This window comes from Bufo gargarizans, chromosome 5 (genome assembly GCF_014858855.1).
Source record: "Bufo gargarizans isolate SCDJY-AF-19 chromosome 5, ASM1485885v1, whole genome shotgun sequence".
Classification (NCBI taxonomy): Eukaryota; Metazoa; Chordata; class Amphibia; order Anura; family Bufonidae; genus Bufo; species Bufo gargarizans.
The window spans coordinates 119,981,100-119,999,280 of NC_058084.1; the positions used below are offsets into that span (position 1 = coordinate 119,981,100).

The 18,181-nt window shown below is 45.3% G+C and overlaps 1 protein-coding gene across 2 annotated transcripts in view; it reads left to right on the forward strand.

Moving 5' to 3' along the window:
• PRKDC (protein kinase, DNA-activated, catalytic subunit) overlaps positions 1-18,181 on the forward strand; it is a 408,896-nt gene that overhangs the window by 231,498 nt on the left and 159,217 nt on the right. For both annotated transcript variants that reach the window (XM_044294047.1, XM_044294048.1), the window contains exons 30-32: positions 1,122-1,255; positions 1,941-2,192; positions 5,553-5,767. In XM_044294047.1, coding sequence (XP_044149982.1) covers positions 1,122-1,255; positions 1,941-2,192; positions 5,553-5,767 — 601 coding nt within the window. The remainder of the gene's footprint in view (positions 1-1,121; positions 1,256-1,940; positions 2,193-5,552; positions 5,768-18,181) is intronic.

Below are 18,181 nucleotides of genomic sequence, written 5' to 3' on the forward strand. Positions count from 1 at the left end.
GTCGTCGGGGCTCTATGCCGGAAGAATCCTGATCAGTTTTAGGCCCCATGCACACGGCCGTGTGCGGGCCGTGGAACCGCGGCCTGGATCCCTCCTGAGAGCAGGAGCACACGGCGTCACTGGTTGCTATGACGCCGTGCGCTCCCTGCTGCCGACACAGTACAGTAATACACTGGTATAGATCATACCAGTGTATTACTGTATTGCGGCGGCAGCAGGGAGCGCACGGCGTCATAGCAACCAGTGACGCCGTGCGCTCCTGCTCTCAGGAGGGATCCAGGCCGCGGTTCCACGGCCCGCACACGGCCGTGAAATACGGCCGTGTGCATGGGGCCTTATCCTAATGCATTCTGAATGGAGAGAAATCCGTTCAGGATTCATCAGGATGTCTTCAGTTCAGGACCGGAAAGTTTTTGGGCCGGAGAAAATACCGCAGCATGCTGCGCTTTTTGCTCCGGCCAAAAATCCTGAAGACTTGCCGCAAGGCCGGATCCGGAATGAATGCCCATTGAAAGGCATTGATCCAGATCCGGCCTTAAGCGAAACGTCGTTTCGGCGCATTGCCGGATCCGACGTTTAGCTTTTTCTGAATGGTTACCATGGCTGCCGGGACGCTAAAGTCCTGGCAGCCATGGTAAAGTGTAGTGGGGAGCAGCATACTTACCGTCCGTGCGGCTCCCGGGGCACTCCAGAGTGACGTCAGGGCGCCCCAAGCGCATGGATCACGTGATCGCATGGCACGTCATCCATGCGCATGGGGCGCTCTGACGTCAATCTGGAGCGCCCCGGGAGCCGCACGGACTGTAAGTATACCGCTCCCCACTACTACTATGGCAACCAGGACTTTAATAGCGTCCTGGCTGCCATAGTAACACTAAACGCATTTTGAAGACGGATCCGTCTTCAAATGCTTTCAGTTCACTTGCGTTTTTCTGGATCCGGCGTGTAATTCCGACAAGTGGAGTACACGCCGGATCCGGACAACGCAAGTGTGAAAGAGGCCTTACTCACACTGCTCTTCGAGTGTGATGATAAAAAAAAACTAAGAAATTTGCTTCATCTTTTAAGAGGTTCTCAGGATTATTAGCAGTTTTACACCTCTTGTTTTTACCTGAATTTAGGGGTTTTCCTCAAAGTCAGACAATTTGTCTCCTGGATATTGTGCTTTGGCTTTTACAACAATGTGGCCTCCCTCAGACTGACTGCAGACACAAGGCAATGGAACTCTTCTTTGAACTTGTACCTGTTTTGCCTGGTAAATATGCTTTAATTTTAACAGTTTTACTTTCTGGAAAGTAGAGCTTTACATTTAAGCAGCAATGTCGTTCTATCTACTTGTGTGTGTGTGTGTGTGTGTGTGTGTATATATATATAAATGATCTATTCCCTGTAATCTTGGTATATACACTTTTATGTTGGGTAAGGCCTCTTTCACACTTGCGTTGTCCGGATCCGGCGTGTACTCCACTTGCCGGAATTACACGCCGGATCTGGAAAAACGCAAGTGTACTGAAAGCATTTGAAGACGGATCCGTCTTCAAAATGCTTTCAGTGTTACTATGGCAGTCAGGACGCTATTAAAGTCCTGGTTGCCATAGTAGGAGCGGGGAGCGGTATACTTACAGTCCGTGCTGTAGTTTTTTTTTAAGTACAGTTTGTTGGAGGCAACAGTGCTGTGGTTTGGGACAAATTTATCAATATGTGGAACTGTGTTGGTAAATGTGTTATGTTTTTAAATAAGTATTTTGTTTTTACTCCACTCTCCTAAACACACATTCATAAATGTGTGTGAATCCTGGCCAAGCAGCTCTGCCTCGACCACACTTTACTTTTACAAACTGACGCAAATGGCTTGAATTTCTGGCGCATACGCTTAATAAATGTCTTCTCTGAAGTTAAGATGCAGTGCATTTATAAATGTGGTCCTTTGTGTTTTTCAGAGAAAAAATCTCCATCAGCCTGGGTGGAGGAAATTATCAAGAAAGAAAGCGTCTCTTTTTTGATTCAGAGATTTGAAAGTGCTGGCAGTGTGGATGGAAACCATTGTGGCATATTTTACATTACCACTCTTCAGGATCTGAACAAGACTTCCTTACGAGCTGTGATTCAGTGGATGGACATGTTGCTTGCGGCTCTGGATTGTTATAATACATTTTTGGGTATGCGGGTAGTGAAACCACAGACTTTGCTTGGTGAGTAAACGATCTAATCTTTTCTGTCATGTTTTCATTTTTTTGCGAAAGAGCATGGTTTTTCCCTTAATTCCCTTTGTATATTTACAGTCTTTGTATCCATGTAGAACACTTGTAAAAAGTAGGTGCAGGATACATCTCATAGTTCGACAGGACAAAAGTAAATATGTAGTATATATTAGGAGGTAGAGTTTGCCCGTGTGTACTTAAATTATTAATTACTGGTTAGGCTACTTTCACACTAGCTGCACAGACCTCCGGCAGGCTGTTCCGTCTGGTGAACAGCCTGTCGGATCCGTCCTGCCGCTAGTGAACGTGTGCACCCGGACTGCCGCTCCGTCCCCATTGACTATAATGGGGGCGGAGTTCCGGCAGAGGCACGGCAGCGCATGGCGAGAGGCTGCCGGAATAAAACTACGACATGTCTGACATTTATTCTGGCAGCCTCTCGCCGTGCGCTGCCGTGCCTCCGCCGCAACTCCGCCACACCCCCATTATAGTCCAGGGGCACACGGTCACTTGCGGCAGGACGGATGCGACTGGCTGTTCACCCGACGTCTAGAGAGATATAGATATGTATTTCTATAAACTTTAAAGTATGAATGAATGAACAAAGGGTATCTGGAAAATGTAATCTGTTTTGCTATGAAATTACTACATCAATACTTAGAGATGAAAGGGAGCAGTGAAGCTTCTGAGCCTCTGGTCCACCATTGAATGCAGGAGAAGGTGGACCAGACGGATAAACATCAGGGGGCACTGCCAAAGAGGAAAATGTTCTTAAAAAATGATTTTATTGGCATGTATATTGCAATAATAGTTCATTTATAAAGCCCTATTCATGGCATGGCACCTCGGATTACTGCAGTGGATTCTGTGGCAGATTTCATTTCAGCTGTGTGCTCAGCCGTTATGCACATTTTGCATCCGTTTTCCCCATTTCCGTCTGAGATCCGTTATTCCTACACACAGTATTTTTATTTTTTTTCTGTCTAAAAGAACGTCTCTCAGACGGAAATTGCTAAAACGGATGCCGAATGTGCGTAGCTGAGCATAAAGAATGCGTAAAATGCAGGATCCATTTGTTCTTTATTTTTCTGTTCTTATGGATCAGAACTGAAAAATAATGATGTGAACCTAGAGTTATGTGTACGGCCACCTTTTAGTCTAAAGTTTATCAAACTGGATGATTTATACTAAAACGAACATTCATTAGCTGAAATTTAACAAAGAAATATATTTTTAAACGACCAATGACAGACTACTATTTTTTGGTAATTTTCATCTTGTAGTTTGATGAATTATCTTTCCTTTAAACAAAGATTATTTGTGTGTAATCTTTCTCTGAAAGAACGTTCCCAGAAAGATCTTTTTTGTCCATCACCCGGTTTCACTAGACATTTATGGGCTGTTTGAACAACTATAAACACTCATTTTGTCTGCATGGTGTATGACGGTGTCTGTGAAACAATTGTTCACCAGATGATTGTTCAACTGCTGTTCAAACTTCAACCACCTTCTACCTCATGTGCACCGCCACTTTAAGGCTACTTTCACACTAGCGTTCGGGCGGATCCGTTCTGAACGGATCCGCTCATATTAATGCAGACGGAGGCTCCGTTCAGTACGGATCCGTCTGCATTAATAACTTTAAAAAAATTCGCAAGTGCGCAAGTAGCCTGCGCGGATCCGTTCAGACTTTCAATGTAAAGTCAATGGGGGACGGATCCGCTTGAAGATTGAGTCAATTGGTGACATCTTCAAGCGGATCCGTTCCCATTGACTTACATTGTAAGTCTGAACGGATCCGCACGCCTCCGCACGGCCAGGCGGACACCCGAACGCTGCAAGCAGCGTTCAGCTGTCCGCCTGTCCGTGCGGAGGCGAGCGGAGCGGAGGCTGAACGCCGCCAGACTGATGCAGTCTGAGCGGATCCGCTCCATTCAGACTGCATCAGGGTTGGACGGCTGCGTTCGGGTCCGCTCGTGAGCTCCTTCAAACGGAGCTCACGAGCGGACCGACGAACGCTAGTGTGAAAGTAGCCTTAGACTGTATGTTATCATGATGTAAACACACAGTATTTCCAGCCTTTTACCATGGAGACTATAATGGAGTAGTAGATACAAATCAGTAGACTATTTTTTTAATGAAGGCAATTTGTACAAAGTTGCAAGTATTCCATTCAGAAGAGTTTAAAGGGAGTTATGCCAAGTTTGAAAGTTATTCCCTTTCTATGTGCGTTGCTGTTCCATAAATTTTTCATGGGGATGCTGGAAGTAGCTGAGTTCACCATTCTCCAGCAGTCTCATAGGGAATGAATGGAGCAAGAGCAAACATGTTAGAGCCACAGCTGACCTGTTACCTTCATTCTCTGGGTCAGTACGATTACAACAATACTATATAGTTTTCTTGTGTTTTTAATACTGAATAAAAAAAGATAAAAAAAAAAAATTCAAACTTTTTTTTTATTGCCATATTCTGACCCCGATAACTTTTTAATATTTTTTTATTTTCTCTACATAGCTGTGTGGGGGCTCGTTTTTTTGCAGTATAATTTGTAGTTTTTACTGATTTGTGTATGTCTTTTTGATCGCATCAGCCATTTTGGTTTTCTTTTCTGTTACACCATTCACCTTGGGAGATAAATATTTTTATATTTTAATAATTCAGGCATTTTGGTATGTGGTGATGTCTATGGTCTTTGGTTTTTATTGTTTTATTTTAATTTTAATTTTAATTCTGGAGAAAGGGGGTGATTTGAATTAGTTTTATATTTAAAACATTTTTTTTTTTTCTTCCCCTGCCCCCTGGTGGGCTACAATGTGATCTTCAGATTGCTTTTACCCAACATTTTTTTTTTTTTTAAATCAAATCTTTTTATTTAAAGACAAATTTTTTCTCTTTTCATCCCGACATCAATTTACCTAACATTGTAGTTCACAAACACTACATTGTAAGCCTGGTTTGCTGTTATTCTATGGAGCCCTGCCCCCTGCAAGCCTCCATAGGAACTACAGCTCTGATATGTTGGTTCTCTTCAGAGAGACCCAACACATCAGAGTGAAGGAACAGCTTCCCCGATCGCCTCATGGAATTGCCATTCCTGGCCCGGAAGCGCAATGCTTTCAGGTTTTCAGCATTTAGATGTCATGGTCACGGCTGACCATGGTATCTAAAGGGTGAAATGTCTGCGATTGGGCCTCTGCTCTTTAAAATGATGGCACCCGCTGTTCTCTTGAGCAGACGCATAATTTAAGTACATGTACCATGCTGGGACTCTAGGGGTTTAAATCTTGCAGAAACTAATACTTTTATTACATGTGTAAATTTAATTCTTTGTGCTTTTAAATTTCATTTTAGATCCTTCTCAGAAGTCATCTTTTCTCAGAGCACTACATTTTTTTATCAGTCATCTTTCCATGAATGACGTTATGGCAGCAGGCACTTGCTTCAAAGCCAGTTTATTTAGTCCCCAAGAAAAAGAGGAATACAACTATAACAAGTGCACAATTATAGTAAGAATCATCGAATTTGTAACCGTGATCCTGGATAATTGCCAGCAGGATTTCTGGAAGGTAAGCACCGACTTCTGTCGTCTCAAGAGGAGTTGTCAGCTCTCCTAGCAGCTTTTTAGCAAACACTTGCATTCCTTATGAAATAACAATTCTGTTATTTTTCCTGGAAATATATAATTACTTTTGTTACCATCTCCGTTGTCATAGGGGTGTGTCCCTACACAATGTGATACTAGCCCCCAACTGGTAACCATTGTCGTCTGTCAATTTTTTTAAAATACATTTCTAGTGGAAATAACAGAGGAATGGCACAGTAAAGAGTTATGAGAAAATAATTGTTACACATGCAGTTTTGGTGGCTTAGTTATGCAGCTTTTGAGCCGCACTCAGAAGTGTTTCATAAACAAAAGTCCCTTTTAGAGACCCTCGGGATATTTATATATATATATGGCAATGGTCTAATGAGACCTTGAATCCCTGTAGGGGTCCCTAACTGATATTAAAACTTATATCTTTAATGGTTATTAATTAAAAATTTGAAACGAAAAAGAAAAAACACGCTCAGAAGAACAGTTATTTAAAATTATCAGTGTCTGATATTGGCTAGGGTTAATTCGGAGTGGTGTGGTCGCGTTCCCTTTAAATCAACGGGATGTTTTGATGGATGTGAATACGTCCCACCTAGTGTTGTGGGATAATATTGGAACCAGCAATTGGATTGAGGGTGATTTGCTTTATTCAGAGTGATTCATAGTCACATTTCATGTACTGGCTGAAGTGTCACTCCTACTATAAGTTCACTGTGACCTTTAGTAACACTCTGCTAACAATGTTGCCGTTTCCACTCCTGCAGATGTAGCAGTCAGCTTCTCACAGGCAGCTATCGCTGCTATCATGTGCTGGCTGAAGTGTCACTCCTACTATAAGTTCACTGTGACCTTTAGTAACACTCTGCTAACAATGTTGCCGTTTCCACTCCTGCAGATGTAGTAGTCAGCTTCTCACACATCGCTATCGCTACATCACCATTCATCCTCTATCTGTGCTGGCTCCCTGTCATCTCCCTCTGCTTTTGCTCTAGCGTGTCCTCTATTATCATTCATAGAGGCACGCTATAACACTATCTGTCCCTGTTAGGGCTCGCTCTCACACTCTCTCCTATGTTTGCAATGCTGTCTCCTATGTTTGCAATGCTGCTGATTGCAGCGTACTAAATACTTCGTTTCCGGCAGGGAAACGAAGTATTTAGTACGCTGCAATCAGCAGCATTGCAAACATAGGAGACAGCATTGCAAACATAGGAGAGAGTGTGAGAGCGAGCCCTAACAGGGACAGATAGTGTTATAGCGTGCCTCTATGAATGATAATAGAGGACACGCTAGAGCAAAAGCAGAGGGAGATGACAGGGAGCCAGCACAGATAGAGGATGAATGGTGATGTAGCGATAGCGATGTGTGAGAAGCTGACTACTACATCTGCAGGAGTGGAAACTGCAACATTGTTAGCAGAGTGTTACTAAAGGTCACAGTGAACTTATAGTAGGAGTGACACTTCAGCCAGTACATGAAATGTGACTATGAATCACTCTGAATAAAGCAAATCACCCTCAATCCAATTGCTGGTTCCAATATTATCCCACAACACTAGGTGGGACGTATTCACATCCATCAAAACATCCCGTTGATTTAAAGGGAACGCGACCACACCACTCCGAATTAACCCTAGCCAATATCAGACACTGATAATTTTAAATAACTGTTCTTCTGAGCGTGTTTTTTCTTTTTCGTTTCAAATTTTTAATTAATAACCATTAAAGATATAAGTTTTAATATCAGTTAGGGACCCCTACAGGGATTCAAGGTCTCATTAGACCATTGCCATATATATGCACTCAGAAGTGGATTCAAAAGGAAGGGTAAGCATTAAGAAAATGCTACTGCAGACTCTTTTGCATTCACTCTTGTTTTCGGCTGTAAACTGCCGTAAAATCTGCATATAATTCCAGCATGATAAAGATTGTAAAATTAGGAATGTTATCTTTTATCATACAAATACGAAATCCTAGATTTTGAGGTATACCTAACATTTACCCCATTGTATCCAGATGGTGGGAGTACATGCATTTTTAATAGGGTATAATTTTTATTGGAAATAAAAAGCAAAGAAATTGCAGACATATCTTGTACAGTGTTTCATATGACAGCTTCCTATTCAAATAAAGTAGTGTTACAGTTAAAATAATTCCTATCTTGTCATTATTACAAACTCATATGTTCCAGAAGGAACTCAATAAAAATGTATCACATATAACAATAATACCCCTCCACCCCCTTTCCACTTTTCTTGTGGAGAGACAACCATCCTAACCCATGAGAGTAAATGCTTAAAGGGACACTGACAGGCCTTCTGAGGATAATTAGCTCTTTATATGCCCCCCTAGGTCTTATAATAAGTTCCTAATTCATATAAGTATTATCCCTGTGCGCATTGTTAAACGTGAAAAATCATCTTTATAATCACCTCTCCTTTCTGCCCAAGGGGCGTTCTTTGTGCCCAGCCCGCGCCCCAACTGCCGGATCCTTAGACACGCCCATCTCATTAGTATTCACTATTTTCCTGTCCCCCGACATTCGGAGATCATGCGCAGGATCTCCGAATGTCGGGGGACAGGAAAATACCGCCCAGCGAAGTTAATACTAATGAGATGGGCGTGTCTAAGGATCCGGCAGTTGGGGCGCGGGCTGGGCACAAAGAACGCCCCTTGGGCAGAAAGGAGAGGTGATTATAAAGATGATTTTTCACGTTTAACAATGCGCACAGGGATAATACTTATATGAATTAGGAACTTATTATAAGACCTAGGGGGGCATATAAATAGCTACCGTAATTATCCTCAGAAGGCCTGTCAGGTGTCCCTTTAAAGATTACATAAAAAAAAAAAAAAAAAAAAAAAAACGTAATATGGACAATGTAGATGAGAAAAAAAAAAAAAGTTGGTGCTCCATGATTTATCGCCCATATTCATTGGGGGACACAGGAACCGTGGGTATAGCTATGTCCTCTAGGAGGCGTTGACACTAGATAAAGCTGTTAGCTCCTCCCCTAGCAGCTATACCCCCTCCAGCCTGGATAGAGAGCTTAAGTTTTTTTCTAGTGTCACTAGGAGGCAATACCTCCCTGCTCTGCACAGAGGGTAGCTCCTGAAGATTTTTTATTTTAGTTTTCCTTCTTTTCAGGTGGGAAACAGTGGTCGCCTCGCCAGGTACTTACTAGGTAAGTATGAAGCCTCTCCCCCCTCCCTCTTTGTCATATCAAGAGTTAACAGGCAGGCGGCCAGGAGACTTTACTTATCTTTAAACAAGACCCCTAAGGAGGATGACCTCTGACATCAGAAGGGGTTAATCCGGCGGGCGCGAAGCGCCACCAACGATTTGCGGGCGTCCCCTCTCACTCCCCCTCTAGGCCGACGGGTATTCCGGCTCATAGGGGGTTAATGAAAACTTCTCCCAACGAAAAGAGAGGTGCGCAGTCGACTTCCGCTCTCCGCTATTCACAACCATATTCCGCCCCTTTTGGGAGCGGGGGCGCCAAGCGTGCCGCTCCGAAAGGGTTAATGCCGCCACCAATGATATTGCCGCGGTGCATTTTTATAGCATGGGGGACTCCGACTGCAGGCTGGCTACCTTCTGCCCGACTCTGGCTCCAGCGGCAGTGTTTTGTTTTTTTTTCCTTCGGGGGTGGGCACCTATGGCCGGTGGGGGCAATTCGCGATCCGCTACAGAGGTCTGTCCGCATGACAAGCGGAGAGACTGATCCGTTCTTGCAATGCATTTGTGAGACGGATCCGCATCTGGATGCGTCTCACAAATTCTTTCAGTCACATCCAGATCGGCGGAAAATCACTGATTCAGAACCTGACCTGAATCCGAAGCAATCTTCCAAGATTACGTCCACGGTGGCCAGCAGTCCTTGTTGTATGCATTGTCCCCTTGCATAGGCGGAGTAATTGCAATACAGTACTTGCTTTATACATTGTCCGCTGCCATAGGTGGACTAAGTACAAGAACATTGTTTTCAGTGCCGGGCGTATACATTCCCCCCGTACGCATTAGCCCCTTCCATAGGTGGCGGGATGACATTATCACTGGTTACAATGTGTGCAGTATGCATTACCCCCTTACTTAGGTTCAATAATTGCACTCCCACAGGGTACAGGACTCGTCATATGCACTAGTTCTCGCCGTGGGCATTAACCCCCCTTTATTGTGGAGTATTTCCCTACCACTGGCTTCAGTACTTGCCGTATGCATTCCACCTTCCATAGGTAGGGTAATTGCACATGGTCCTGACTGTCGCGATATCCCTCTCCATAGGCGGAGTGTTGCTCCTCACCGCACTTCACCGTCCTTCCAGCTACATTTTCCCCTTCCACAAGAGATCCACTAGCTGGGAATACCTAAACACCTCGGGATGCTGTAATTCAACTACGCCACGGCTCTGTGTGCCTTCGCTTATTTCACAAGGGGGTGTGGCAACAGTAGGTACCCGCGGGTGCCCGGTACTCTTACTCTAGTGGTATATGGCTATTCTTTCTTTTCTTTTGGCGCTGGTTTTGGACATGCTTATAACATCCTCTGTCTTCTCAGGGGGTTGCCTAGCATCACGTGTGTCCTAGAAGACCCCCCCCATTTCCATGGGCCTCCACCGTTCCAGTCGGTCATAATATTGTCTGCATCAATGAGTAGTGCGTACACCATTGCACATCTATGGTGAGTACGTTCCAGCAAGTCGAGTGTTCACTCAATCTGTATTCTCTATTCACCACTCCTCCTTCTCTGAGGAAGAGGTTCTGCTGCCACTCTGGTTTAGCTACTACAGCGTGTCCCCCCACACAGGTGCAACTTTTTCGCTAATGCTTGAGTTCGTAGTCGCTGCAGTGGGACATCCCCCTCAGATAGGTCTTACCCTGGCGCTAGCTTGACAGTTACTTCTGTTCAGTGCCCTTCCAGGTAGAGTTTTTACGGTAGCTCTACTTCATTGGGGCAGTATAGTACGTGGTTTTTACGGATAGTCTCAGGCCCCTCACTTTGTGCTGACGGGGTAAGCGCTGACTCCTACTGTGGAAGTGGTATTTGCGTTACCACTACATTCTTTTGTTTTTACTGCACAGCTCATTTGTCAGGTGTTGGGCTCTTCTAGCACTGAATTCGGTGGCCTCTGCGGGTGGCCCCCTCCTCTGCTGCGGTATGGGGCTAGCAATACAGTGTGACTCCTCTCGCCTGGCTTTCTCCTTAGGCGGAGTGTTTTTGCGCAGCCACTTATTCCTTGGCTACTTCTGTATAGCGCCGGTCTCAGATGGGGAAATGGGCTTCAGTCCTAGCCTATTCCTCTCCTGTCTTTTCCTCTGCCTCATGGTTCATAGCCACCCCGCTAGTCTTATGTTACTACCTTCTCTCATCTGCTTTCCACGGAGTATTAGTTTTTTGGCACTCCGGTCCCGACTGGTGGGCTGTTGCGCCCACCGCATCCCTCCTTCTCCAGGGAATCCTTCCATTGCTCCTGGGTGTGCTAACGATATCTACACGACAGATTCCCATCTCTCTGTCCCGAGCAAGAGATCCGGAAGCATGCGGCGTGATCTTCTACGAAAGATCAGGATGGAGGGCATTCTGACTATCCTATTCGATCCGCATTGGCCCCATCATGCATGGTACGCTGCCTCATTCTCCTTTTTCTTTTTCTTTTTTTTTTTTTTCTTTTTTTTTTAAATCAGTTTATTTTTTATTGAAATAAACATCATCAAGGATTTCGCTGTTTTTTTTTTTTTTTTTTTTTTTGTAATGTAATATTGCATATAATAACACAATAACACCCCATTCCTACGGGGAAAAATGCCCGATCCGGCATTCAGGCAAGTCTTCAGTTTTTTTTGCCGGAGATAAAACCTTAGCATGCTACGGTTTTCTCTTTTGCCTGATCAGTCAAAATGACTGAACTGAAAACATCCTGATGCATCCTGAACGGATTGCTCTCTATTCAGAATGCATAGGGATATGCCTGATCAGTTTATTTCCGGTATAGAACCCCTAGGTCGGAACTCTATGCCGGAAAAGAAAAACGCTAGTGTGAAAGTACCCTAAGTCCCAAATCCAGCTATTTCCTGCATTACAGAATCTATGGAATACTGCAGGGGGGCTACATATAGTAAAAGGTCTTACGCGTATAATGAGACTCTCTCTTCCCGATGGTCCAGTTGAAAACCCGGCCAGTGTGTCGATGTACGCAACAGACCAGCAAGGGGTTCAATGGCAATTGCGAATAATAAAGGTGATGAGGGACATCCCTGCCGAGTACCCCTATGTAAAGGGAAATATCCGGATACCAACCCATTTGCCCTAATTCTTTAAACTGGAGAGTGATATAATAATTGTACCCAGGCGATAAAACCTTTACCAAAACCCATAGCTGTTAGGACCTCCCATAATTAGCTCCATTCTTACTGTCGAAGTCCTTAGCAGCGTCCAATGATACTACAGTCCGACAGCCCCCTGTGTGTACCGGTCTTTGTATATTGAGAAACAGTCTCCCTAAATTAACGGCTGTACTTCTATCTGGCATAAACCCAGATTGATCCTTATGTATTATCGGAGAAATGACCTTATTTAACCTGGTAGCTAGCTAATAGTTTGACATCATGTGGTAACAGGGAGATGGGCCTATAAGATTTGGGTTGGGTTAAGTCCTTGTTTGGCTTTGGGATCAATACCACTATAGCTTCACGCATAGAAGCGGGCAGGATACCAACCTTCAGGGCAGGCATGTGCAAACTGCGGCCCTCCAGCTGTTGCAAAACTACAACTCCCAGCATGCCTGGATAACTTACAGCTATTAGGGCATGCTGGGAGTTGTAGTTTTGCAACAGCTCGAGGGCCGCAGTTTGGACATGCCTGCTTTAGGGCTTCATTGAGTGTATTCAATAGGTGCGGAAGGAGACACTCCCTATATCGCTTAAAGAATTCCGCCGGGAGTCCATCTAATCCTGGGGATTTCTCATTAGGAGAGGAGCTCAAGGCCATCTCTAATTAGTTCTTCTTGTGCTATGGGTTCTTCCAGGAGAGCAGCAGATTCCGGGGATATCCTAGTAAGCGATATATGAGCAAGATACTGTTGAATATCCTCCTTATTTACTGCTATCTTCGAGGAGTACAACTCCCTATAAAAGCCATGGAATACCTTTAATATAACATCATCCTCAACTGAAAGGTCTCAGTCAGGAGTCCGGATTGCTGCAATTCTAGAAGGACTTGTGATCGGATTACCCTCGCTAATAAGCTGCCCGTACTCTCACCGCCTCAAAGTATTTTTGTTGTAGAAAAAAATGCTTGTTATGAGCTACATGTATTAGATGCTCATCGAGTCTAGCTTGCGCCTCCTTCCTCTTGGCCTCTACGTGTGGGGACGGAGCGCCTATGAACCTGTGTTCCCATGTCTGCACCTCCAGTTGCATGGCCTTAGTAAGTGCTCTAGACTTAGATTTGCGCCTCTGGATTCTCTGAATAAAGAGGGCCCCGTACATATGCCTTTATAGCATCCCAAACCGAGTTAGGATATGCAGATCCTACATTGTTATCAATGAACTCTATAATGAGTCTGGTCAGTGGTTCTTCCTCATCCAATAATTGCATCCAGAAAGAATTAAGTTTCCATAGTGACATACCCCGACGACTCCCGGATTCCTCAAGCATGAATTTAAGGTGAATGGGGGAGTTGTCAGAGAGGCGGCGGGGTAAGTATTCCACCACCGAAACATAAGAAGAGGCTTCCAGTGACCCAATAGGCAAATCTATCCTGGACAGAGAGGAGTGCGAAGCTGAAAAGCAAGAAAATTGTCTTTCCGTTGAAAATCTAATCCTCCAGAGGTCATATAAATCTACCTCTCTTAATAGTCTTGCCAATGAGGTCTCTCCAGAAGATGTCGCAGCCTGGGACGATGAAAACCTGCCCAAATCAGGATCAAGACAATTATTAAAATCTACCATCAAAATTGGAATCTGCGGTTTGTAAGAGATCCATTCCAAAATCTCCTTGATTGCCACAGTGGAATACGGGGGTAGGACATAGACAGCTATCAACAGGAACTGTACCCTAAAAAATAGTGCAGTGTAAGCAAACATATCGCCCCTCTGTGTCTAGTTTACTTGAATGACATTCAAACGGGATGGCTCTGTGAACCAGAATACTGACCCCTCTAGCTTGCGAGGAGAAGGTAGAATGAAAGGCTTGTGAAATCCAAGGCTTAGCCAGCAATCTGATGTTGGCGTGTCAGATGGGTCTCAGTAAGACATAAAATGGCTGCTTGATAAGGTTGAACAGCAGTAAATACCGCCTGGCACTTGATTGGACTGCCCAAGCCTCTCACATTCCAAGCTATAATATTGGTTGTACCCGCCATCACTCAACGGTACATACATCTGAAGGATAACAAAAGATCCACTATATCTGATCTCATCACCCAGACGTATTTCAATAAGGAAAGTTGTCTCTCTGCTTAGAAAATTCCCCCCAAAAAAGAAAACATGAGAACAAATTCTACAAGATGGGACTCTCTCGATAGTCCCAACGGAGAGTGTGAGGCACAAAAGGTTTTCCTATAACCCACAACATAGGAAGCAATAACAAGCCCACATAAAAAGTAGATATAAAAATAGTTATCAGAACTCCCAAACATCAACCCGGCCAATAATACGCAAACATAATAAGCGGCTGATTAGTCCTATGTGGTATCAAAAGAACCATCACAGAAGCAAGCAGCATCCCTGATAAAGCATATATATTAACCGGCATCAGGAAAGGGCAAAAAATCGTTAGCAACAACGGATATTGTCCTGCAGAAAAAAAGTAAGGTTAGTGCAAATAGAGAGCAGAATACTCATCCGCCCTGGTATGAAGGCAAATGTCCATCATAGCTGCAGAAGAACATCTTCAGTTCTGCGACAACGAATCTTCTCCCGGGATAGCAGAAAGGCAACCCGATTGTTCAGTCCACCTATATGCTTCCTCCGGCGACTTTTCAGGGCAAAACCCTCAAAAGTGGGTTTTGCCCTGAAATTGCACACGTAGTTTAGACGGGTAGAGCATAGAATATTGAATTCCATGGGACCTCATAGTGCGTTTTACATCCAGGAAACGGGCTCTAAAACGCTGCAGTTCTGCCGAAAAGTCCGGGAAGATAGAGACTTTATATCCACTGATGGAGAGATCTGGATGATCCCGGGCCTTACGAAGAATAGCATCCCTGTCCTGGAAATATAGGAGCTTCATCAAGACTGGTCTGGGAGGGCCCCCCGGTGGCGGAGGAGGATATGGCACCCTGTGCGCTCTTTCGATAGCAAAGAAAGGAGATAGGGAGTCCAAAAATACGGGCAACCGTATTTTTGATCCAATCTTTAAAAAATCCGACAGGATATTGTCCCTCAGCTCTCTCTGGAATTCCTATTAAGCGGAGATTGTTACGGCGTGACCTATTTTCCAGTTCGTCCGCTTTATTTATCAGAAGCGTTATATTATGAATGTCCTTGGCTAAGTCGCGCTTTACCGGCTGAACTTGATCCTCCAAGCGACCCACCCGATCTTCAATTTCTGTAACTCTTTCCGTTATCTTCTGCATATCTTGTCGGATAAATGACATATTCTCCTGCAGTGATCCCACTGATGTATTCAAAGTAAGCAAAGCAGAGCTGCATTGTTGTACTGCAGCTTATATATCTTTGCTAGTAGGGTCCGTAATCTGTGACAGGGGGAGGATTAAGGGCCATGCTTGTGCCGAGTGGGCCTGGTCTGCAGCCGCGAGGCAGGTTTCTGGGACGGATCCCTTCTGGCCCTCATGCTGTCCGCCATCTTGGGCACTTTGGGCCTTTTCATCAGGGGCATCAGACACCTTCATTTTAGGGACCGTTTTGGGATTATGGGGGCCAGCATCCTCTGCACCTCCCGCATAAGAGCAGGAACGGGCGTATTGTACCAGCCGCGCCGCGATCTCAGCCGCTTTGTCAGGCGCCGCGTCGTCATTTTGTTTTCCTTGTGTAGGCCCCGCCAACTCCCGGTCCTTCTTACCGGACGTCGTCAGGATCATGGAGGGATCCATAGGGCGATGAGGCACCGCAGATGTTGTGGCAGCGATCCGTTATGGAAATGAGGCAGCCAGCCACAGGTTGATGGAGGATTAGGCCGGGAGCAGTCAGGAGCTCAGCGGTGTGCGACTTCCTACTTCGCCGGTCAGGCCTACGCCCCTCCCGCGTTCTCCTTTTAGGAGATGTCCCTCGGTCACTGCCACTCAGAGACTCCCTTCTTTCGCAGGGTCCGCTCTTCCATCAGCATTTGTTTGACGGCGTGGCCATTAAAACCGCCATTCTATCGAGCAGAGGGTTTTCGGCGGATGTCATCCGCACTATGATTCAGGCCAGGAAGCCTGCGTCGTCCAGGATCTATTTCAGGACCCTGGAGGTCCTTTCTGGGTTCTGTAAAATCCGAAATATTCCACCACTTCGTTTTTTCTCTCCCCACGTTCCTGTCCTTTAATCAGGGTTGGACCTGGTCTGGCCCTTGGTTCTTTGAAGGGTCAGGTGTCGGCGCTTCTTTTCTTTTCCAGCTCCCTCTGGCCCCCTTGGGGCCTGTAAGGACTTTTTTTTTTTTTCAGGGATTGGCACATATGGTTCCTCTGTACCGTCCTCATTTACCGCATTGGGATCTGAATTTAGTCCTCTCAGCGCTCCAGGCTCCCCCCTGGAGCCCTTGCGGGAGATTTCTCTCAGACTCCTGTCCTGGAAGGTAGTTTTTCTGGTCGCTATCACTTACATCAGACGGGTGTCTGAGTTGCCGGTGCTCTTTTGCAGAGAATCCTTCCTGGTTATTCAAAGTGACAGGGTGGTTCGCTGGCCTGTCCCTTTGTTCTTCCGAAGGTGGTCTCTGACTTCCATATTAACAAGGAAATTGTCCTTACCTCACTGTGCCCATCTCCTTCACGCCCTAAGGAAAAGGAATTACACCATTTGGATGTTGTCAGAGCTCCGAAGATTTATTTAGCAGCCTCCAGTCCCGTACAGATCCCTTCTTTGTCATTTCGGAGGGTCCTCAAAATGGATTGGCGGCTACCAAGGTGGCAATCGCACGCTAAATTCGGTCTACAATTGCTGAAGCATACCGCGCCCGAGGCTGGGTTCCACCCTTCGGTGTCACGGCTCCTTCCACCAGAGCGGTGGGCGCATCTTTGGCTCAGAGGAATCGCGCTTCGGCTGCACAGTTGTGTAAGGCGGCTACTTGGCCCTCCTTACACACATTCACAAAATTTTACCAAGTGCATACTTGCATCGGCAGACGCTGCCTTAGGCCGCATGGTCTTGCAGGCGGCAGTTTCTTAGATGCCTGCAGGGACTATTGCTTCCATGGGTCTGTGGGTTTTTTCCCTCCCTGTGGACTGCTTTTGGACGTCCCACGGTTCCTGTGTCCCCCAATGAATATGGGCGAGAAAAGGGAGATTTTTGTATAACTTACCAGTAAAATCTCTTTCTCGCTCTTCACTGGGGGACACAGCACCCACCCAGTATTGTTGTTCGGCTACAGTTGTGGCAGTTGCTGGTTTGAACCCCGTTGGGTCCTTGGCATGGTTGATGTTCCATGTTTTTTCTTTGATTGGCTTGCTTCTCCTACTGCTTGTACACAAACTGAAGCTCTCTCTCCAGGCTGGAGGGGGTATAGCTGCCAGGGGAGCAGCTAACAGCTTTATCTAGTGTCAACGCCTCTTAGAGGACATAGCTATACCCACGATTCCTGTGTACCCCAATGAAGAGCGGGATTTTACTGATAAGTTATACAAAAATCTCCTTTTTCACCCTGATTCACTGTGAAGTGATTCACAATCTGGCAGTGATGGATCCATGTGAGTCTTCTGTATATGTTTCATGTTACTTTTCTGTAATGATATTAAAGGGGTTCTCCTAGATTTTGATATTGATGGCCTATTCTCAGGATATGTCATCAAGATTAGATTGGCAGGGTTCAGACTCCCAGCACCCCACGATCATCGGTATGAAGATGCTGCAACGCTCCATGAGCGCTTAGGCGTCCTCCTAGGCCAGTGGCGTCATATTCATGGGTCACATGGCCTAGGCGCAGCTCATTCCCATTCAAGTAAATTGAGCTGAACTGCAATACCAAGCACAGCTGCTATCCAGTGGATGGCGCTTTGCATGGTAAGCTGTGAGGAGGCCACTGTGCTCACCAGAGTGAGCAATGTAGCTTTCTCAAACAGTTGATCCACAGGGGTTCTGGGAAACAGACCCCCACTGGTCTCATATTAATGACCTACCTGATGATAGGCCTTCACTATGAAAATCCTAGAGAACCCCTTTAATATAATTATAGAATGGGAAGTTATTTTATTTTACTTGTAATTAGTACAGGAGCATTGTTGTCTTC